The 25428-nt window shown below is 33.6% G+C and overlaps 1 protein-coding gene across 5 annotated transcripts in view; it reads right to left on the bottom strand.

The window, feature by feature from the left end:
• Positions 1–25428, bottom strand: part of LOC148600930 (polyamine-transporting ATPase 13A3-like) — a 60827-nt gene that overhangs the window by 32668 nt on the left and 2731 nt on the right. For 3 of the 5 annotated variants that reach the window (XM_088554250.1, XM_088554249.1, XM_088554253.1), the window contains exons 3-9: positions 11956–12044; positions 7357–7524; positions 6576–6655; positions 5632–5719; positions 4824–4853; positions 2175–2260; positions 825–899 (exon numbers count right to left, since the gene is read on the bottom strand). In XM_088554250.1, the coding sequence (XP_088410376.1) occupies positions 825–899; positions 2175–2260; positions 4824–4853; positions 5632–5719; positions 6576–6655; positions 7357–7524; positions 11956–12044 (616 nt within the window). Of the gene's footprint in view, positions 1–824; positions 900–2174; positions 2261–4823; positions 4854–5631; positions 5720–6575; positions 6656–7356; positions 7525–11955; positions 12045–15719; positions 15860–25428 lie in introns of those variants that run through there. The other 2 variants (XM_088554251.1, XM_088554252.1) reach the window with 2 other exon arrangements.

Genomic DNA, 25428 nt, shown 5'->3' on the forward strand with positions numbered 1-25428 from the left:
CATTTAAGTCTTTCTATTCTCTTTTGAAATGAGTTTTTACTGTACAGTGAAACCTGTCTAAACCAAACTCTGAATAAAACCAGACCTGTCTAAACCAAACTCTGAATAAAACAAAACCTGTATTTAGCAAACCCTGAATAAAACTTTAGAATAAGCGTTCTGTAAATTTAGCTAAGTACGAAGGCCCGTAATTTTGGTAAAAAACATCGGAGTGGAACTAAACACAAACTTGTCCTGTAACTTATCATGGTGAATTTATATACTAAAAATCATGTCAATATCTGCAAGTGTTTAGAAAAAAAATTCTGGAAAAGTTATTTCTGTGAAATTTGCTAAGTTGAAGGCCCATAATTTCGGTAAAAATCATCGGAGCAAAACAAAACAAAAGGTACACTTGACCTGTAACTTATCACGGAGATCTTATATACCAAAAATCATGTCAATATCTGCAAGCATTTCAAAAAAAGTCCGGAAAACTGAAGATAGACTGACAGACTGACGGACTGACAGACAGGTCAAAAACATTATACCCTCTGCAACTTCGATGTGTGGAGTACAAGAAGACCTGTCTAAAGCTTACCCGAATATAACAAATCCTGTCTAAACTTGATACTTTTGAAGCTCCTTCATCTCAGTTTAAACATAATTTGATCCTAAGTAAACCAAACACATGTCTATAAACAGAACAAATTCTACAGCCAAATACAGGTCCATGAATAGAACAAATTCAACAGCCAAATACAGGTCTATAAATAGAACAAATTCTACAGCCAAATACAGGTCTGGTTAAGACAGTTTCCACTGTATTATAAACTCTGACTTACCTTCGTGATTGTTCAACATGGCTGAGACCAGTGGCTTCATGGAAGTATGAACAACTTGTAGAATGGTCCAACCCCCTGAAAACAAAACCAGTATTTCACAAACAAAACAAGACATGTCTAAAGCATACCTGAATAAAACAAGTTATGCCACAAAAATAACTTTTTTAAGTGGGATACCAATTTCTGTGGTTTTTGATGGTTATATATGGCGAACTGTGAATTGTTAAAATTTCACGAAAAACTTGGAGGCTCTATTGCAAATCCATGAACTAGTGAAATTTTTAAATACCAAAAAATTATTATCCAGGAATATAAGTACCTTCATGATTTGTTTATCAGGATATTACAAGTACTACTCCTCATTAAGTGTAAGTTTTTGTAAGAATCAGGCAAAATTGTTGGTTTGAACAGAGCTATCTGCCCTTGAAATGTTCATTTTCAGTGCATTTCAATGAAAATATAACTCAATTTACCAATATGATATGGAAAATCTTGACTTTTTTCCTGGATTTTTATGGTGCAAATAGTCAATTAAAACTTTCAAAATGGTCGTTATCCTGAATAACCAAAATATAATTACTTATACAATAATATCATGCCAAGTTTTACCCATCTGCCTGATTCTTACAGAGACTGACACTTAAAACTTACAACAATGTGATACTGTACTGCAAAAAAACATGTGCCAAAATTAAGCATTACTGACAAAGCTATAAGGTAGTTTTGCTGACCTTTTTCTAGTTCTAAAAAATTTGGCCACTAGACCAGTAATAATTTAGTAAATAACTAGCTCTCCACCTAAGAACTGTGCAGATTGTAGTTCATCAAGTGGAAAGTTCAATATTTTATCTAGAATACTATTGAGTATTGATGGTTTACATGTATTACGATTAGTAGCAGTGAAAAATCCATGGAATGCATTAAAATTTTCTTTTAAGGGGACATAACTCTTTACTTTGAGAAATAAGAGAATAATTAAATGGATGGAGTGAAAAACAAAAATTTGAGCACAGGTATCAAAGAACACCCTGATTTAATGAGCGTAAACAACTTGTTCTAGGTTAAATCTTCAGTTTCTCAGTTTCTTGGCTAGAGTGATTATACTTGGGTCATTCATGATAACCAAATAATAATCATATTTATACAGTATATTATCTAAATAAACTGTTGCTATTTTCAACGTAAATTTTAAATTTTGTGATTAGGGAATTGATAACATTTTTTTGTATCACATCATTCATAGTGTGATTCTCTTGAAATATCTAGCCGTCCAAGAAGTAGATAGAACAACCATGATTCATACAGAATCACTATTTACTGAGTGCCAGCTAGTATAACAACAGTACTTACTTAGCCTTTTCAAACTCCTGGGAGTTATTATTCCAGACATACTTCACTTTTTTAGTAACAAAATATCTTATGATATTTTGATCTCTCTGTAAGGAAAAAGATCTTCAGCTAAATTATTAACATACAAACTTCTGTATAAACTATTTTTTTCTCTGTGGTTTGGTCAACTAAATTATCAAGATTCAAATGAAATACAAAATTCATGTTGAAAACTAGGATGTTCTAATAAAAGAAATTAGCTAAATATATCACAAACTAACAAAACTTTGACATATTACGTAACTGATACATAAAGAGAATTAAACCAAGTGTAAAAAAATCATAACAAAACTTGCCAAACTAGATCATAAAAATTCATTCAAAATAAATTCTTTAGTAGTTTAAAGTCTGGCTTTTCCTATTAGACTTTATGGACAGTTAATTTTGAAAATAATAAGTGTATTAGTATTTAGTTTGGTCTGTAAGGTTATTAAAATTTTAAAAAAATAGTTAGTTCGCCACAGCCTAATTAACCAAGCAGGAAACTCCAACAGGAATCTAATCAATCCATTTTTCTCATATTTTGATATTTTTGTTTTTTTAGTAGTATTTTTTTTCTATCACTTCAAGAGCTGTTTTAAATTAAGTGAATAGATGTAATATAACAATAGGTATGGTGAATATGTCAAAGAGACAACAATCCCAATGGGATGAAAATGTCAGCCCAGGACCCTCCCATTGGTCTTCAATGAATAAAGAGGAAAACCTCAAACCACAGGGCAAGCTGCAGCTGCCCCCAAAACATCATTATACATAAGCACAGCAAAAGAGTTGCCCCTATATACTCAAGAAACATAAAAATAAACTAAAAGGTAAAAACATACCTTGTTACATTAGTAATCACTGTAGAACATATCTTTATATTAATTTTTTGAACATTTAAGTTCAGACTTGAAATGAAAACATTTACCAACCTACAAACTCAATTTTGTATGTACCGGTAATTAGGCTACAGCAAACAGATATAATTTAAAGTCTGGCCTAAAAATTTAATAACTGCCACAGCATGACTTCAGAAAATGTTTGGTTATACTTAAGTTTCTGGTTTAATGTGGATTACCATAAAATGTATTTTCCATGTTGTTCATGTTTGTGAATTCTTTCAAGTAAATATACAGGTATCAACTTCCATGGTTTTAAGTAACAGTAGTGGTGGATCCAGAGTTTAGGTAAGGGGGCCCCGGTGAAGATCACAAAGTGATATGTTTTTGCCAGGAAGGTTTGGGGGCATACCCCCCCTCCCCCCCCAAAGAAAATTTTGAAATATTAATCCTCAAATTCTGCATTCTGAGAGTATCTTGAACAATTTTTCAACAATTTTTAAAAATTGCAATTTTCTAAGGAGGCTCCCTGGATCCACCACTGAAGTCATTGTAAGAATCATGCAACTTCTGTTATATGTTATACTGCTCAGAAAGGATACACATTTTTATTTTTGGGAAGAGGTTGAAGATGAAATGTATAATTTTAGTTTCTTTTGTATTTCAGTCATTAGTCATTTATAGAGCAATCTCCCTTAATATTGAATTCCAAAATACATTCTATACAATTCATATCTCCTAAGACCAAGAGTTTTGTGAAAAGCCATGCACATATTAATTTCTGTTTACCATATTTCAAACAAAATATAAAAAACAAAAATATGTAGGTTTTCAAACCATTTATCACATTTAGCATGATTCTTAGCTGGAGTGCTACTGAAAAAAAATTACAACTTCATATTATAAAAAAAATAATTTCGCTGGTACTACTTTTAACACTTACTTTACCAATTCAAAAAAATTTGAAAATTAAGTTCACCCAGAAAATTAATATATTTCCATTAAATTATTCCTGGATTCTGTTTAGACTGGCACGTTCATTGTCAAAATGTTGGGTTGTCTTCAAAGATTTGTTTTTTAATAAGAATAGGTACTTTTCTATATGAATTACCTTTTTTTTCTTTAAGCAAGTCCTTAAAAATAACTCAAGAAATCAGAGGTTTGTCATCTGTTGAAAAGATATTCTGTGAAAGTATTATGATTTGTGGATACCAATTTTCATGGATTAGGGAAGAAATACATGTTTTTGGTTTCCTGAATTCTTTGTTTTGAGGTGTTCAGTACACACATCAATGGAAATCTCCTTTTCCTTTGGAATGAAATTTCATGATTTGGCTAGCCCACGAAAACTACAAAAATTGGAACCCCACAAACAAAAGTACTTTCACAGCATTTGATACTAATGAACCAGAAAAAGTGCAATTGGAAAATGGAAGCAGGAGACAGTTGCAACAACAGCAAAAAAGGAATGAAAAAGAAAATAAGGGAAAAGGCAGACAACTGCCAGGAACTCTCCTGTCCTCAGTTTAAAAGCAGGACAAACATTAAGGAAATTTAGACACTAGAAAATTAAAGGGGAAGTCCATTACTTTAGCAGCAGAAGAACATTTCTAGGCAAAAAGGAAACGGGAGATAATTCAAGGAGAGAAGAGAAGTCTTCAAAGAAAAGAAAGAGGATTTCATTGGAGAAAAGGGGAAATAATTTTCAAGGTTTCCATCCCCATGCTAATTTATTGCACCAAAGCTGCTCATGCTACCACAATAAAAGCTTTTATAAATTAATTTTCACCTTTTCTGAACCAAACTCAACATCTACTGACTGTAATAAAGTACATTTTGAAATGTATTATGGGACAATCTATTTCAAAATTCTGAACTTTTTAAATTTTTTCTTTTATTGTTTGGCCAGATATAATCATGATGTGTACTTAGGCACATCTACTATGCACCCTAATTTAAACACAGATATCTAGCATACCAAATGTTCTAGGTAAAAAGCCTTGAAACTCACAAACTGTTAATGCCAGATAAAAACATAATATCCTACTTGTTGAATGAGGGTAAATAAAATTAAAACAAAATATTGGTAGTTATCTAGATTACTAGATTACATTGTTGAATATTGCATATACAATGTATATTATACATGTCATAAATATATGTTTTGAACATCTTTAGCTTCTATTGTTCAGTGTGAGGCAGCTCTTGTGATCTCAGGTTAAAAGTTGCAGTCAGCCTCACCAAAAGTTGAAAGTGAAAAAAGCTTTTGTAAGTTTCGATGACATGTATCAGAACTTCTTGTTAATCAGTAATTTTACACTTCAAATATTTTGTAGAACTGACCCCTGTCTGTTTACAGCAAGTATCTAATATGTTCATAGAAAACTCAATTGAGAATTTTTACAACACAAATTCATGGCATCAAAATCTAAATTCTTTAGACTTTACCTCCATTAATATTAAAAATCTGAAATATCTGCCTTGACGGTCTGTGTTTTAAAACAGTAATCTCTACTTTCTAATCACTAGTCACTAGTTCATTCTAATTATTATGTAAAGACAGGTTTTGCCTTGAATTTGTTTTCTACCAAACTTACAGAAACATCACCATATTTAAGTGGAGTTTTTGTTCCTTTCTTATATGAAATCTGGTCAACTTGAGAAGAAGAATTGAGGTCTTTTGTACTGAAAAGAAAGATATATACATAATTATTTAATTCATTAAAATAAATTAAATTGAGTTTTTCTTCAAATTCTTTCTCAATATAAATTTTTACCAATCAGATTGCTTAAAATCAAATGTAATTTGAGTGTATCTCCTGAATCTCAAATAATAGTACACTAGGACAGATCCAGAGATTTTGAATAGGGGAGTTCCAAAAAGAAAGTAGGCCCAGGCTATAATATTGCCATTGTTGGCCAAATTGTAGGTAAAATGAACAAAACTGATTCCAGCAAAAAGGGGTTACAACCAGCTGATCTCCACTGGTTCCAAAACTGATACACGTTCAAGTACTCATGTTCAGCATTCATGTAAGCTATCAACTACCATATCTTCTTGTACATTGGTGAGCTATTTGTACCTATAGGTATACCAGTCAGTATTATATGTAGCTACTTGTACTAATATTTATACTATCTATGTAAGTTTTTTTTAGACAGCTATTTGTACATTTATCTATACCAGTCCTGTTTATCATTATTCAGTGTAGCTATTTATACTGCCAGCTATACTAGTCTACTTTATCAGTATTTAGGGTAGCAATTTGTACTTATAGCTATACCAGGCTATTTCAGTATTGGGATAGCTGATTGTATCAATCATTATAACAACAGCTTAATCATTTTAAGAGTTATCAAGGGAACCAAGGTTATAGCGGTAATCAAAAGAATGTAATCCAGGGACAAAAACCAGACATGGAAAACAGACATACACAACAAAGAACATAAAGTAACCAAAACCATACATACAAAGCAACAAAGGGTAGCTATCTACACTTTTTCTAGTAATGTTCATAAATATTAAGTTATGTGTACAGACCTTGTTCCTTTAGTTCCATTAGATCCTCCATTCTTCTCTCGATATTTGATTTTTGAAACAAAATACTGATCATACTGGTCCTATTAATAATAACAAATGTGAGTATGAGAAACAGAATCCTCCCTGCAAGCAATTGATCATTACAATTTCAAAATAAAAAGGCTCAAATTTAAAATTTTAACCTCAAGAAATTTATTTTATAATATTTTACATTATGCCAATGAAAAGATGGCTCTCACTATACAAATTCATGACTAAAGCTTTTAGTTTACTCATATTGTTAGAGATTAACGTTGACTTAAGGGACAACTTCTTCATTATTCAACAACTCAAGTCATGAGTGATCACTTTTATAGGGGCCAACTGTATCATACATGTATTCCCCATGAAAACTGAAAAATATCAGTGAAAATATAACTCAAATATAAATTAGAAATGACCCATAAAATTTGTGATGAAAAATGCAGTTCCAGCACCCAAATTTCTTTTTCTTTTCACTTTATTTTCTATTTGACCCAATGAGGATCAAACAGAAAGGCCATTCAGACCCACTGACCCAATGAGGATCAAACAGAAAGGCCATTCAGACCCATTGGGCCAATGAGAATCAAACAGAAAGGCCATTCAGACCCATTGGACCAAATAGGTACTACTCAGCCATTTCTCCTACGGTAAAATATAACTGCTTTTCTCCTGTGTAACAAGAAAAGGTGATAAGTTTGTGATTGACATGGTACCCTGATTTCAGAATGATCCCCAAGTCATACAATAATATATTTACCTTTAATACAACTACAACTGCTACTTTTAGAGAACATTTTGAATGTGTTGCTGCTATCATTAAGCGTGGGAACCAGAAGAAGAAGAGCCTAAGGATACCAATTGTTAAAATGTAGAATATCCACATCAGGATTTCTTTCCCTTTGTTCTTGGTGTATCCATATATTTCCTGCAAAAATATATGCAAAGTTCATGTATATTAATTGACTGTGTATTTGTGGAAGGGGCAGATCTAGAATGTTTAAAGAAGAGGTTCTGATCTAGACATTTTTAACAAAGGGGAGTCCATGATATCAACTGCTTGATTTTACCACAATTTAGGGCAAAATTAGTGGGAATTCCAATCCCTGAACCCCACTTCCTTGATCTGCCACATATCTACCAAAATTGTTAAACTCATTCACTCACTTCAACAATATTGAGGCTTGAACAAAGTGACTGTGACCATACAGTACCATGCTGAGAATACAAACATGTTATCATATACAGCTTTACATAAGTATTAAGCTACAAGTGTACTAAAATAGTACATGTTTACCAGTACCCCTTTTCTTTACAGTAGAGGTCTAACAATCCAGTCCTGTACTATATCATTATGTTGATTTTTCACAAAAGAATTAACTTATAAAAATTGATTAAATGAGTGAAGATAGTCTATTAAAATTTATGGTTTTACTAATCAATTTGAAGGCTCTATTCATGTTATTTTGACTCTGACCCATTGCGGGTCAAATGAAGGGTCACTGAAGCATGATGTTAGGACTCCAAATTGTATGTGTTGATCATTGTGCAAAAGGTAAGAAATCTTGGAAGTTGCTTAAGTTGTTGTGCTAGGTATACCCTAACTTGTAAAAGAAGTACATATTGAACAGCAAACGAAACTGCTTACAATGCATGTTTCGTCTATATAAAGTGAAATCAATCCATATATTGGGAGTTTAGATTGGTCAGATGAATAGGTTCCATATTGGAATAACCTTGTTTGTCCTGCCTGGCCATCATTCTGTTTGTCCATCTGACCAAATTTAATCTGAACTCCGAATATATGGATTGATTTCACTTTGTATAGACCAACTATCGAAGACCAAAAATTGAATAAATCTTGTTTGACACTAACATAAATCTGTCTGCCATGAAATAACTCACAAATACATTAAAAGTGGAATTAAAAGTTTTATTCCAAAAGCAAAGTAAAGGTCATTTTGTAATCTTAAAAGCACAAATATATGTATCAGTTTTAAATGGCAAGGCTGCTAGACAAATTATGTAAGTCTAATTCTACTGTATGTACCGAGTTCATCATTAGCGAAATTAATTACAAACATTCACTAATTCTAAAATTTTAAGATAATAAACTAAATTTCAAAGGTGCATTGGCTGATTAAGAGGGCAGCTCCAGAGGTTTTAACCTCACCCCTTGTTAGAAAATCTTGCTGATTTAAAAACAAATAAGCAAAAATGTGGAAATAATATCCAGTAACCCCTTTTTTCATGGAACCCCTCTGGGACCCCACACCCTTTTTAAAATCTTCCACCCCTAAAAGTACATACTATTATTTCTCATATCAGAAGATTTAGTAAAATCAACTGAATTAAAAAGCTTTGATCCATAAATGCCTGAATTGCAAAAATGATTCAAAAGTAATTATACCTAAAATATAAATTCACATATACCTATCATCATATCCAAAGATAAAAAACTAGAAACTAGAAAAGAATGCATTATAACCTACAAAGCAGCCTATACAGCATTATAAAGTATAATGAAACCTGTCTAAACTGAACACTGAGTAACAAAAAACCTGTCTAAACTGAACATTGAGTAACAAAAAACCTGTCTAAACCAAACAGTGAGTAACCAAAAAACCTGTCTAAAGCAGACATTTTTTGAAGTTTATATTAGTTTAAATCTATTCTAAACCTGTATAAACCATACACCTGTCTAAAAAGAACAAATTTTAGTCTAATGAAGATTTGGTTTATACAGGTTTTTACTGTATATTTATTCATTTGTTGTCCAGGTAGATCTGTAAACTACAACCAGCATGCATGCCAAATTTCAAGCTGTGTAGTTAATATCAAAGTTTCAATGAAGCACTCAGTTATTGAAGTTATTACAAGACTGACAGTCTTTTCTTTGGTACTTATACACTATACAGTTAAAGAATATTTTATACAAGAAATATTAGGGAAAACTATAGGGCAATAAAATGGAACATTGTAAGTGATATCTTGCCAATTTATGGCAGAAATAAGTGGATGGCAAAATGTTCAAAATAGCCTAACTCGAAAACTGCATCATGGATTTTGCTGAATATTAAAATAAACCTGTATTTTATGGTATCTAACAACAATGCAGAGTTTCAAATAAAATTCATTAATCTGGAAACTGTTGGGGGATGAACAGACAGACAGACGAACCGACGGACCAATGGATGGCACCTTTTCAGAGTGTATCTTATAATACTTTGCTGCTTCCTGTGGCAGGGCATAAACATTAAGCATTAAAAATTCAAAAATCTAACATTTAATTTACAATTAAATGTTTTTATGACAGTGATATTAACCACAAATTGGTTGAATCATTAGTATCAAAATTAATACAGTCCCTGAATTGATCAATTCAATTATAATTGTGATCCATCATCGGTCACCAATCAGTCATTGATTGGTCAAACCGATCTGTGATTGCTTCCATTTTGACCACTAATTGGTTGACATATTTTCCTGTCATGTGACCACTGATTGGTTGACATATTTTCCTGTCATGTGACCACTGATTGGTTGACATATTTTATGGATTCTTTGTTTCAGTTTTCTATTTTTCCACATATTCACTAAATAATGTAAACTCAGAGATTTGTTTTTCTTTTACATTTGTTTCTTTAATGAAATACAAAATGTGGTTCTAATATTTTAAATTAAAAAATCAATTTAAAATGGATTTGTTCCTATGAAAATTCTGAAATTTACATCAACAAGACATCCATCATTTAACTTAACAAACTATAATCAGATGGTCAATGGTCATCAATTATCAATCAGTTGGCTATCATTCAATCAGCAGTCATGATCCATCAAACAGTTGTATGGATCAGTTCAGGGACTATACAATGGAACCTGACTAACTAAACACCTCAAATTTGTTAAGACATGTGTTTGATTTAGACAGGTGTTCATTTTAGACACTTGTTTGGTGTAGACAGGTATTTGGTGTATACAAGTGCTTGGTGTAGACAGGTGTTTGGTTTAGAAAGGTGTTTTGATTTACTAAGGTTCAAAATACATTTGAATTGATATAAAAGGATTTTAAAATGTGTTTTGTTTAGACAGGTCTTGTTATGTTCAGGGTATGCTTTAGACATGTCTGTATTATTCAGTGTATGCTTTAGACAGGTCTTTGTATTATTCAGGGCATGCTTTAGACAGGTCTTTGGATTATTCAGTGTTTGATTAAGACAGGTTTTTGGATTATTTTGTGTTTGATTAAGACAGGTTCTTGGATTATTCAGGGTTCAGTTTAAACAGGATTCCCTGTACTTTATATGCAGCATATAAAAAGCAATAAAGCTCTGTTAACAAATAATACCTCCATTTTTCAAGTCAAATACCATACCGTATTTAATGTTATTTTAAATGGTATAAAAATTTTGAAACAAAAATAGTATACGAAAAATGTTTCCAATTCTACTTCCAGTGGATGCTTAGTGGTGCACTAAATACTTATGCTGTAAGTATTTAAAGGTATTTATTTTGGTGTTTATATACAATTGTAAAATATGCCAAAATAAGTACCCCGCAAAATGTTACCTGCTATACAGATTTAATATAATACATGGTTCATGAAAATTGCATTTGAGGGCTTGAATTCATGTATCTGTGTGCAGGATACAAGTTATTGATGGCTCATTTGTCAGGATTGGCACATGTGTGATGTGTGTTTAGCCTTCAATCAAAATCTTAAGAGGTCAGTGAAGGATCTAGAAAAAAAGCGGGGGGAGGGGGGGTAAAAAAAAAGGGTGGTTTCAGGTAATTGTTTACCTATTTCTGCAAAACTGTACATGAAGTTAATAAAATAGTCCAATGAAAGTGGAAATTCAAACTCATTAAACTCCTGGATCAGCCACGGTGATAGCAAACTCAATTTTCTTTTAATTTTTCCAAATTTGTTTAACATTTTAGAAGTTTTAAGAGATCTAGAGTATATATGATCAAAACTTTAATATACTCAGATCAATTTTTTCAACAATAGGTCTTAACTAACAACTGCATGGTACAAAAATCCTGAAATGTCAGACTGTTTCTCACACCAAAGCACATAATCCACATAATGCATGTTTGTTATTTTCATGACACATAAATGCATATACATGCATATAATGATAGCAACACATGGATGATTCACTTTATTAGTAATTTGATACTAATGAAATCTGTCTGAAGCAAAACCCTTTTGGACTGAAGAATTTTGTTTGATAACTCACCTCAATTCATAAGATTTAAAAAAGGTGTTCTCTTTAGACAGGCATTTGGTTAAATCAGGTTCTGTTTAGAAAGGATTCAATGTTTATTGTTCTATTAATAGTACTAGAGCATTTACCATCTGATCCTCAAGATATGGGTTAACATAAGAGATGCCATCTTTCAATGGAGGAGGTCCTGTTCTTCCAGCCTTGATTCTAGCAGGCTCTGAAAGAAAAGCATATATACATGTACTCAGGAACCATTTGGGGTATGTGCCAATTCCACCATCCAAATCAATAATGAAAATGGACAGACAGATGGACATGGTGATTCCAATATACCATTCGCTTGTTGAGTGGGTGTATAAATATGACCCCACTAAAATTTGGTACAGTTTGGGTGCTCTTTTTCATATTTTTTTCTCCTAATGACCCATTAATCACTATAAAATATGACTTGAAGAGTCATTGGGTGGGGGATCCACTCTTACCACGAATGTGTTCAATCATTTGTAAGAGTGGATTTGTAGCAGAATGTTTCTTCCCACCTTTACTAATCTGTCATTTATTCATTTGATGTTTTATTTTTGTTGTAATTTGGTATTACTTAGTTGATGTTTTTTATATGCAGAATAGCTCTGCATTGTATCATTTTTGAATAAATGACCTCTTTCAATCAATTTGATTTCTTATTTACAGCAAAACAAGCTCGAGCTCTGAGCTTTATGTATCTCAGTGTGTAAGAACGCTGTCTGTCTGTCTGTCTGTCTGTCTGTCTGTCTGTCTTAAAGAGTCATTGATACATTGGCTTGAATGACGCCCGGTAAGTCTCTTTAAGCTATTATTTTTGTGTACACAGTCACAGATCTCACTCATGGCTGCATAACTGACCTTCATTGTACCCGTGATCACCTTAAATCACAAAATAAAAGCCAGGAGTTTAATTAGAGTGGGCATCTGAAGTGCATGACATACCTATTCTTAAACAGTACATTGTAATTTGGGCAAAATAAAATAATATGTTGGTTTCCCGCTATTCTACCTACCTTAGTTTTTTGTGCCTACTCTTAATATTTTATGATCATTTTGGCTCAAGCATTGTTAAAGTCTAGATTGTTTCCCCATTAACTCAATGTAAAATGTTTTTGAAAAATAAAATAACTTCCCTACCTACCTACCTACCTACCCTACCTAACTACCTACCTACCTACCTACCAACCCTACCTACCTACCTACCTACCCATGTGTCTAGAAACAAGACTATTATTATTTTTGGCCTCATTAATTCATACAAAACATCTAAGAAACAATTTTCTTTTTCCTATAATTAATTTTTTATTCTCATACACACAAAGCATATTATCAAAGTTCTGGCACATGTCAACATGACAATGCATTTATACTGGTAATTTATCAATTTATTCTTATAGTACAATTGAATCCACAAATGTCTTACAAGTTTTTACATGACAATCAATTTATCTTGTATATGATTCATGACCATGATGACTTGTAGGAGTAGTTAAACATGTAAATTATTGTTTTTGTGGGAAGTCAAAAACAGTAAATAAGAAAGCAAAATACACTCCTATAATATCATTACAAAAAATCAACTGATGAATTAAATAATCCTGAAGTTCTGTACTACCATTATATGCAATATTGGGTCTTCGATTGATGGTAACTGACCAACAGTGGCTATTAATATGAAACCTCAATTGTCACATAACAAAGAAAACAATTAATTGAAAAACTGAAAAAAAATCAGTAGTTTTTCGAACATAAATTGAATTTTCTCAATGAAAGAAAGCAGCTCATACAGCATACTTAAATTTATAATAAACTTAATGCAAGATTGTTGAGAAATCAGAATAAATGTATAAATATTTCTGTATAAGTTAAACCATAAAAAAGTTACTTGATGATTAAGAATTGATGCCCCATGCTACCTCATACATTGTTTGGCAACCAAAACGAAATCATAGGTATAAACTGATGACATCTTCTGGAACGTGCAGCCTATACACGTGAAATTCTGGGTGGAATGAAAAAACGGGGAGCGTAACATTCGAAACATTATATTGCATTATGCTCTAGCCCGGGTGGAAAGTGTGGCATCCAGAAAGTTCTAAATGGGGTTGGTGTCTACTGTTTGGGGTTCCAGACTCGAGGTCCAGACTAACGTTGTTTTCTAATTTTTGCCTGAGTTTGCACTAATTTAACTAAAAATTCTGATATTCTTCAACACTCTGGTAATTAGTTCACCGCCCTTTTTTGTTGAAAAAATTGTATTTTCGTGCAAAATTTGGGCAACACAGAGCTCGCCTTTTTTTCTGGAACTCACCATTGCTTTTCGAAATCTATGGATCTGCTACTGATACTTTACAGATTTCGTTATAATTTAAAAATATTTTGATACTTTAAAATTGTTTTTTTACAGTTCGAATGCTTATACATGTATATGCCTTTAATTTAAAAACTGCATATGTAAATAGGTAGCTCTTAAGATGGTTTACTTGTTGTTTGTGTGTGTGGGTGTTTTTTTTCTCAAGCATATCCAGGTTGAAATCATAAAATTTATTTCAGCTAGATGTCTCTTACGGTTAGTCTAGCATAACTGATACAAACTGTGGCCGTCAAAGTAAACTGTGACTTTTAAAAAAATTATATCCAAGTGTTTTTTATTGTAAACACCAAAAGCTCAATCATTTATATAATGAGATACTATTCAATACTTTAACATAGTAATGATGTCGCGATTTTGTACGATTTTATTGGCAATATAAACGACAAAACTTTAAAAGCTGCCATGGTCACTTCACACAGTTACTTTCGTATTAAAACTACCATTAAATTAGTCGGTCATTGGCTTCCTCTATAAAATTTCTCCATTATGATTTTATGTTATACAAATATCCTACGGGGACAGCATTATAAACCTTTGAATAAATATAGACTATATTAACGAACTGTAATCAAATAAGTATGTATATTTACGATTATAATGCATGAGTGGGTAATATATAAAACAGCAATTTTAAAACTGGGAAAGCATAAATAATTTATAGTAAAGACAACCGTGGTTTCGTTTCCTTTGTAACAGGATGATTAAAATGGTGAGTGTACTGACATTTTACTGCGGATACATCATTCAACTTTACCATGTTGAAGGAATTGTCTTTTGTAAAGAATGGATTTGTTGTTACTCCCATTCTATATACATGTGCATGTACTAGATTCAAGCCAATATATCACTTCAGTGTTGGTTTGCAAACGGAGATGGGACGATAAAGCATGTCCCTAACAATTGAACAAAAAAAACAAATCTTGATCTAATTTCCTTCAACACACTATCAAATTACGCATTGGATTTCGCCCTTCAATACCTATCAGCACTTTTCCCCAAAATCTAATACATGCACGATCCATGTCTTAAATCCCCCTCCATAGTTACAAATCAACCAAAATGGAATCAGCTACCGTAATTATAAACAAAAGTGTTTGTATCAATGAATAGCATGTTGGCATAACGTCAGGAGTTTTTTTTTTAAAGTGTAAATTTGCAGGTTGCATGTTCATGTATCTCCGCTGTACATGCGCGTAAAAAAGGGAAAACTACCAGGAATAACTGGAGAGATCAGTTGATGCAGTGAGTACGTGAACGTGTGCACTGGAAAGGATAGCAAGCTTATTAGGACTTCAAAATCAATTACGTATGTGATACATGGATAGCCTTTGACTGTTTTTCTCCAGTGCGAATGAGTGCGCATACGATGTAGCATTCTTTCAACATGAAACAAATCAATCGAATCAAATCAAATGTTCATCACAAATAACAATCATTTTAAGTAATAGAATCATAAATAGTTTGCGTTTAAAAATGTTCATCAAACATACTTACTTTTTCCCATTTCCCTCAATATTTCCGACAAGACATGCCAAATAAGAAGGTTACAAGGCCATTTGATTTTCACGACAACGAAAAATACAACCGGTAAAACTGATCATATATATCTGCCTGATCCCGTATATACTATTGGAGATCTATGATGCGTGTCCAACAAAATACGGAAAAATGCATTAAAATGGTACACTGAAATTCTTTGTACAGTTAATAATGAATTTAAAATCATGTCAGGTTCATGAGAGGGGTAATGCTTTCAAATTGATACCTATCATTTTAAATGAGACTTTCTATGCAAATGATTCCCTTTATCTGCTTTCAAGAAGTACATTTATAATATACACATAAGATTTAACCCTATTTTATCGTTTACCTGGTCCATGCTCCCAGTTTTTAGTGGAGACCGAGTTGCTCATTTACTTTTGTTACTTTGTATGTATGATTTTAGTTATTTTATGTTCTTTGTTGTGTATGTCTGTTTTCCATGTCTGGTCTTTGTCCCTAGATTACATTCTTTTGATTACCGCTATAACCTTGGTTCCCTTGATTACTCTTCACACCACTGGGTCGATACCTCTGCTGGTGGATTTTGTCCCCGAGGGTATCATCAATCCAGTAATACAATTTTTAAAATTAATGGTTTTAACAAGAGGAATGAAAGAAAAACTGGCTCGGACGTCGCCCAGTATAAAAAGGTCCGAACCTGACAGCAGATCGGACACTCTGTTGTCTTGTAAGTATGTGGTGTCCCCAGATGGGAATCTTAGCACACTCACATCTGGTATGGAAAGTGCCCCGACCAATTCAACTAAAAGTACCCAATCACATGTTCAGTCTGCAGACCATCTATTCCAGTACAAAAATTCTGACTATTTTAAAATATCAAACCATGTTCCATCACTTTAAACGATATATTTGACTACAACGATGACGAACCACATTGTACCATATCAAAATGTGGTATAAAAAATTGCAAAACATGCAACATTCTTATAACCGACCCTTACTTCTCCAGTTCCCTTACAAACAAAACCTTCCATACAAGAAGTCACGGTGACTTAAGTTGCAAATAAACAAACTTAATATATGGATTAGAATGCAACTTATGTGGTTTAATATATGTCGGAGAAACGCAAGAGCGATTAAATAAAAGAATGTGCGGTCATCGTTCGGGAATTAACACCACCAAATTCCGACAATTTATAAACACTTTAATCAACAAGATCATTCAATCCTCTCCATGAAAGTTCGTATTTTAGAAAAAATTTACCATCCTACGAACAGTCCCGTTCTAAGTAAAAACTATCGTAGGGAAAGAGAGGAGTACTGGATACGCAGACTAGGTACTGCAACACCTTACGGATGCAATGACAATATCAAAAATATAGGAAACCTTTCAAGCCAATATAACAATAACATAAATGTGATGAATTTATTTGACAAAAATCCAAGACGGGAAAGGAGTCATGGCCATCGCCACTATACATCACCTAAGTTACATGATGTCTCCATAGATGGTCTCCTTCCTTTCATACAAAAACCTCTTGGACTTCATCACATTAGAACCAAACTTTATTCTATACCTCTCACTCTACTACACTCCCTTTACAAAACAAGTCTTGACACTCCTGTTTCTGACCCCACTTCATCATTATACAGACTTGTTGCCATCATTTTGGATATTGGTTTCCACAGACTCTTTAAACCAGTTTGTGTGAAAAGTCAAGATGAAGAAAAACGATCATTTCTTCCACTACCGTTTGTCAACTAAGGTATAGATGCAATTAATTTGGCTAACATCCTCCATCACAAAAACGTTACCAACAAAATTCCCCCCATATTTCAAAGACAAATCCATACCAATTATTTCATATTCCTATACTTCACCCATAGCATCCAAAATTTTCAATTATAAAAGGCTATTGCAGAACCTCGAGATTGAGGACTTCAAGGCTAAACCACCTGACTGTTCTTGCAAAACCTCTCCATTCAAATACGGTCCTTCTGGTCACGTCGTTACGGGAGATTTAACCATTATCGAAAACGAATCTCTGCGTAATATCCTTCCTAAAGGTCCCACCAAGTACCGTGAACCACGCTCCATAAATTGGAATTATAACTTTAAAGTTCTTATGGATGCCGTCGAGGACTATGCAAGAAAATGGATAAAACGAGAACAAGAAGACATTGATTCTCTGTCAGAGTGGTTGAAGGCCGTGAGGTCTTTAATTTTGAAACGAATGAAAGTTTTAAGTAGGTCAATGAGTGCCAAGGCTACATCAGTTTTCAAAGACCCCGATGTAGCAAAACCATTGTCTACTATACATGACAAATATGTTGTCGTACCAGCAGACAAAGCCCAAAACAACATTGTTTTTGTCTGCAAAACGTTTTATATCCAATGTTTATTATCAGAGGTAGACGTAGAAAATAATAGCAGTGGTAAGACCTACAATGCTACCACTCTTTACAAAGAAGAGATTGTGGAAAACCATAAATCTGTGCTATCCTCTTTTGGTCTCTCTACCAAGGACGATGATTGTGATTTACCGTCTATGTACTGGATTCCTAAACTTCACAATAATCCATACAAACAACGTTTCATAGCTGGATCTGCAAAATGTACCACCAAACCTCTTTCAAAACTTTTAACTTCTATACTCGCAACTGTCAAAGAGGGTCTACAGTCCTACCACAACACTTGTTACTCCCGTAGTGGTATTAATTCAATGTGGATCCTGAAAAATTCAAAAGATCTTTTGGAGACAATCAGTTCAAGACTATTATCTGAATATAATAGCATTAAAACCTATGATTTGTCAACACTGTATACTTCTATTCCCCATACTCAGTTAAAATCCCGACTTAAAAACATTATACATCGTTGTTTTTCCAAAAAAATGGTACACCTAGATACAAATATATAGTTCTTGGTAGAGATTCCTCATACTTTGTAAGAAATAATTCCAAATCATCTTCCAAATATACAGAGGAAGATGTTTACAAAATGCTGGAATTTTTAATCGACAACATATTTGTCCAGTGTGGTGGACATGTTTTTCAACAAACGGTCCGCATTCCAATGGGAACAAATTGTGCTCCTTTACTAGCTGACCTATTCCTTCACTCTTATGAGGCTGACTTTATAGCTGATCTGATCAGAAAGAAAGAATATTGTTTGGCTAGATCCTTCAATCTCAGTTTCGGCTATATAGATGACTTGTTATCTTTAAACAATCCTAATTTCGGGGATTTGATACATCGCATCTACCCAAAAGAACTTGAGATAAAAGATACTACAGACACTGTGAAGTCAGCCTCATATCTTGACCTACACTTAGAAATCGATGGTAAAGGAAAACTATTGACCAAACTTTACGACGAACGTGATGACTTTTCATTCAAAACTGTCAACTTTCCTTTCATCTGTGGCAACATCCCTTCAGCACCTGCGTATGGAGTGTTCATATCACAACTCGTACGTTATGCCAGAGCTTGCCGAGACTATGCAGACTTTTTGTGTCGCGCTAGAATTCCAACAAATAGGCTTCTGGAGCAGGGTTATGTTGCAAGATTGAAGTCATCACTACAATAGTTTTATGGCTGTCATCATGAACTCGTGGATCGTTACGGTGTATCCATCTGCGCCATGAAACTGATTTATTCAACGGGTCATAGTTTTCCTTTCCTCTTTCGTCTACCCCTGACTTGACTTTTTATGAGCAACACGGCGGGTGTTTCTAGAAAAGCAGAGGACGCTTACCCTACCGGTGCACCTGGTCCATGCTCCCAGTTTTTAGTGGAGGCCGAGTTGCTCATTTACTTTTGTTACTTTGTATGTATGATTTTAGTTACTTTATGTTCTTTGTTGTGTATGTTTGTTTTCCATGTCTGGTCTATGTCCCTGGATTACATTCTTTTGATTACCGCTATAACCTTGGTTCCCTTGATTACTCTTTGATCTAGGGAACAATTATTTTATTTTAATGGGTACGACCAGAATCTAATTTGAAAATACTATAGAATTAGTAAGCGTGATATAATTGTCAAGGAAGTCTATTTATAGACTGAACTTGACTTAGAGATCGTCGGCAACCAAATTACATAACCAGAATAGACATTTCAACATATAACTACTAAAATAACACTCCGCGGGCTATTATCCTTGCAAAGTTTGCATTAAGATATCGCTCCGCCGCCGATCATACTCCATGTCAAATATGTGTTTACTTTTCGTACGACATGGGCGTGTAACGATATTAAGGCTATTTAATATATGTAGACCTGCAAGGTTTCAATGATTATATGATATTAAATATTTAAGTTTTGACGCAGAGAGCTGGACTATTTTGTCAAATTGACCCGAACATTCACTGGCAGGAAAGCTCAATCGAGTTCTCACGATCTGACCCACTTAATGAAGATGTCGGGAGCTTCTGATGACGGATTTTCGGAGCTGCAATGTAACCTTTTGTGTAGGAAGTATAGATTACAGGGGCAGATCCAGGGGAGGGTGCATGGGGTTGGCACCCCTCCTTTTTATTGGAAAATTTCATGTGTGATTAATTTGATCCCAGGAATTTAACGTCTGTACATAAAATGCAAGCATTGTGTACATATATGTTGATTACTACATGTACATGTACATAAATAACAAAAAAATGGTAAACACATGTACATACATGTAGCAAACAATGAAGTATATAAAGTAGAAAATAAACAGAATTGTTAAATTATTATGATTTCAAAGCAGAGACTTAAACAATGTCTCTGTTTCAACGGTAAGGATGTCATGTGGCATATTCATCACATTCAGTAGGTAATCTTGAACTATCAAAAAGGAGGGGTATCCAGTGAAATAAAGTAATGTCCTGGGGACGCGAGTGGACACATGTGTCATGACATTACACATACACTTGTACATGTACATGTTCCAAAAATCCAAACTTCCAGTCGACCATAGACCTTTATCGCATACCCTATATCACACCCATAGACCTTTATCGCATACCCTATATCACGCCCATAGACCTATATCCCATACCCTATATCGCACCCCTAGACCTGTATCACATACCGTATATCACACTCCTAGACATATCTCATACTGTAAATCACACCCCTAGACCTATATTGCATTCTATATCACACCCCTTGACCTATATTGCATTCTGTATCACACCCTTGACCTTTATTGCCTTGTGTATATCACACCCGAGTCTTGTATCGCATACCGTATATCAAACCCCTACACCCATTTCAAGTACCCTATTTATCACACCCACAGACATATAATGCATACCTTATATCACATAGTGTATAGGACCTATATCGTATTCTCTAAATCACACCCATAGACCTATATGGCATACACTATTTCACACCTCTAAACCCATTTCAAGTACCCTTTATTAACCAACTACCCAAAATACATTAAAATATGTCAAAAATTGACCAGTTGATATGAATTCAAACCGGGCATCTATATGGGGCCAACATGGATGAAACCAGGACCAATACGGCATCATAACTTCCGGTTGTTTGACACCGCCATTTTGAGTTAGAATTGGATTTCATGAACTTTGATCACCGGGACTAAAAGCTGCAGAAACACAAAAAAAAATCTTCCATTTTATACAAAAATGATATTTAAGACTTATAAATGCAAATAAACCTAAATGTTCTTGATAAAACATGAAAACAATTGTTCTACAAATCATCTAGTTGAGTTGGTTAATAAAATTGTCAATAAATATGTAATTTCATATTGACCCTGTTATAGGTTTAGTTCAATCATATAGGCCTCGACAGCCATATTGACCCTGAGGTATCGCCTTGACCAATATGACAGACCTCAAACCTATAACAGGGCCAATATGAAATTACATATTCACATATAATATATTACACCCACAGACATATATTGCATACCTTATATCACACGCCTAGACCTATATCGCATACTGTATATCACATCCATGGACCTATATCGCATTCTCTAAATCACACCTATAGACCTATATGGCATACCCTACATCACACCCCTAGACATACATTTATATTGCATATCACATACCACACCTTGCCCAGAACACAATTGAAGTACATTTTGTATAGATAAAATATAAGAAAGAATGAACATAATATGCAAAAATCTGTGTGATATGCAGACTCAAACCTCGACTGATATCACCCTGCGGGCCAGTGGCTCTTGAGTTGATATAGGAGTCACCTGTTGATACTGCATGTGATACTGATTTTGGCATGTACTATTCAGTATGGAATTTGAAGAAATAGTAATACAATGTACATGTGTATTATATCCATGTAAGTCATAACTGATTATTAATTTGGTTCTTTTTAGTACATAAAAAGATATACCAGATACATTTATTTAGAATGCAGATCATAAAGTGATAAACAAGATTTTCATGACACTAGAATGATACAGTTATGTTAGAAATTCTGTGGCCATGAAAGTGCACTGAAAGTGTGTTGGATATCAAGGCTACCATAAGTAGACCTTTTCTAAGAGCTGATTTTCATGGACATTCTTACATGTACAATGTACTAGATAAGTGTTGAAGGTATACATTATTTATTCATATACTTTGTACAAATGTATGTACACAGTTATTTAAAATTTTCAAAACTGCTGATAGGTATACTGTTTTTATTGCTAGTGTAGAACAGTGTAGTCATATTTCTTAGCAAAATTTGCAGTTTACATTTGTATGTCTGTGAACAAGAAATTTACTCTGAAAACTACAAAATACATGTATATGTACATGTGTAAGTACTCTAACTATGGTTACTGGCATATGCAGCACAGTATCAATTAGAGATTTCATACATAAAATTATGATAATTGTAATATAGTAATACATGTATCTAATTTGTTTTCTACTTTACAATGTGACATTAATTGCTCATAGATAAATCAACATTCAGGGATTGATCCTGAGATTTTGAATGGGGGTCCAAACATCATTATAAGTCAGCAAGTAGTTAAAATCATACATGGAAGAAGCCCTAAAGCAATATCCTTAGCAAGCTTTCCATTTTCTGTAGTTACAAGGTTTTTGTCCGGTAAATGAAATAACTTTTAAACTCATTACTTCAAACCACTTTTTATGATCTATCTGGTTATGAGGGGATGCTGTTTTAACAACGACAGGTGAAAAGTAACCTGTTCTACTTTTACTTACATGTATGTTACCTGTTATTAATAGTTATTGAAACAAAGATGTGCTCATGAAATACACAGTACATTTTTGTAAAGTTTGTTGTTATTTCAGATAAATTTGAATTATTTTAGAGATATATTTAGGAATGTTTATTTTATATTAAAAGAATAAAACTTAAGAACACTGAAATATAGTAGATGTATACTATATTAGCTTTTTCAATGTAGGACAAAAACTATGAATAAAGACAGAAATATTGTTTGCAAATTTTCAATTGACCAGTATTGATCACTGTGGGAATAATGACCAGGTGGTTTAAAAATCAGTAAAAACCTGGTACTGTTATAACAACCCAACCGTTAGTTTTGCCTCATTTGCACGAAATTATATGTACATGAAACAATATTTCCCAACAATATGAGGTTTCTCCATATCATATGGTTAAAATACATGTATATTTTCATTAATTTACATTGTAGCATTTTGCATATATCAGTCACTGTTATTTTCCTTGATTTCTTTTCAGTGGTTATCACTTGAAAATTTCACTTGATGAAGTGAGAAGAAAGCAAAAGTGAAACAGACCATTTCTGTGCTGGGACACTACTTAAGCATGAAACAAAGCTCATGATTCTCAAGTGCTGGTACATGTATGTGTAGCATGAAGCAGCTGTAAATGTATATGTCAACATCTCTTAATAAAAACTATAAAAACATTAGCACTTATATATTTGCAAAACATAAGAGCTACTTGAATTGTAATCTTGTATATATTTGTGAAACAATCACGCAGAAAAAAGTGAAAGAATAATCAAGGGAACGAAGGTTATAGCAGTAATCAAAAGAATGTGACAAAGAACAGAGATGGAAAACAGACATACACAACAAAGAACAAAGAGTAACTAAAATCATACATGCAAAGTAACAAAAGCAAATGAGCATCTCGGATGCAACTAAAAACTGGGAGCATGGATCAGGTGCACCGGTCGGGTAAGCGTCTTCTGCTTTTCTAGAAACACCCGCCGAGTTGCTTATAAAAAGTCAAGTCAGGGGTAGACGAAAGAGGAAAGGAAAACTATGACACGTTGAACAAATCAGTTTCATGGCGCAGATGGATACACCGTAACGATCCACGAGTTCATGATGACAGCCATAAAACTATTGTAGTGATGACTTCAATCTTGCAACATAACCCTGCTCCAGAAGCCTATTTGTTGGAATTCTAGCGCGACACAAAAAGTCTGCATAGTCTCGGCAAGCTCTGGCATAACGCACGAGTTGTGATATGAACACTCCATACGCAGGTGCTGAAGGGATGTTGCCACAGATGAAAGGAAAGTTGACAGTTTTGAATGAAAAGTCATCACGTTCGTCGTAAAGTTTGGTCAATAGGTTTCCTTTACCATCGATTTCTAAGTGTAGGTCAAGATATGAAGCTGACTTCACAGTGTTTGTAGTATCCTTTATCTCAGAAATGAAAGAAATGCACATACATTATTGAAGGCAGACAGGTATAAAACAATCAGCAATTAATGATTCATCATAAAAAAGTGGTACTCATAGGGCCACTAGTAACTTTTGTTTTGTTTTGGAGAGAAAAAAAGTTGGATTTATACTCAAAGTGCATGTGTGATTAAGACATCATATTCCCTGTATTCACCACAGACTTTCCAACTTAATTGGAGTCTTAAATTGCTCAAATTTATGAGCTAGTATAGTAATTGTACAACAAGAGTTTTTATCCTTGTTTGAACTGAAAAATTCCTAGAGAAAGGTAATCGTTTATTGAACATACCATAGCCTAATCTAGACAACAATGACAAGGACAAATTTTAGTTTTAATTTGTTACAAAAACAAATTCTACATCAAAGTGAGCACAAGCAAGAAAAAGTTTTTTGCTCATTTCTCCCTTGAGATTGGGCCTTTGTTCAACTTCCTCCAGTCTGCGGGATTCATTTCTACTTCATTCATCTCCATAACGAAATTTCAAGGTGTGGGTCCATTCTTACTTTGAAAATTCATCGAATATTGATAGTCAGTGATTCTCAGTGGAATTCATATTTTGTAAGAAATGCTGATTTAAGTATTAGGAAATTTGAGGACATCAACGTACGTGTACAGCCAGGAATACCAAAAGCACTAATACAAAAGAAGATCCAAAAATATACATTGATAAACGGACTGTATAAATATACACTGCGTTACAACAAATGGTTATTCTTTAAAGGACTAAGTTTTGATAGGTTTATTTAGCTTGCAATTTGGTTACTTGAATATTTTTGATTACTTTGAAGTCCTCCTTGCCTCAGTGCCTCAGCACTTTGATTTTTTGTAATAAAAAGAATTGATCTGGGATGGACACAAGATTTGAAGAACGGTGAGGAGGGAGGGGGGCGTTAACTAACCAAAGTACGGAGACAAACTGTCACACTTCAGTCTTATGCTTTCATTTCATTTAATCAATGTTGTATGTGGCTGCTGATAATGATTCCAATTACTCTCTGCATGCTTCTTAATG

This window comes from Perna viridis, chromosome 12 (genome assembly GCF_037379345.1).
Source record: "Perna viridis isolate PV_CMFRI_1.1 ecotype Kerala chromosome 12, ASM3737934v1, whole genome shotgun sequence".
NCBI lineage: Eukaryota > Metazoa > Mollusca > Bivalvia > Mytilida > Mytilidae > Perna > Perna viridis.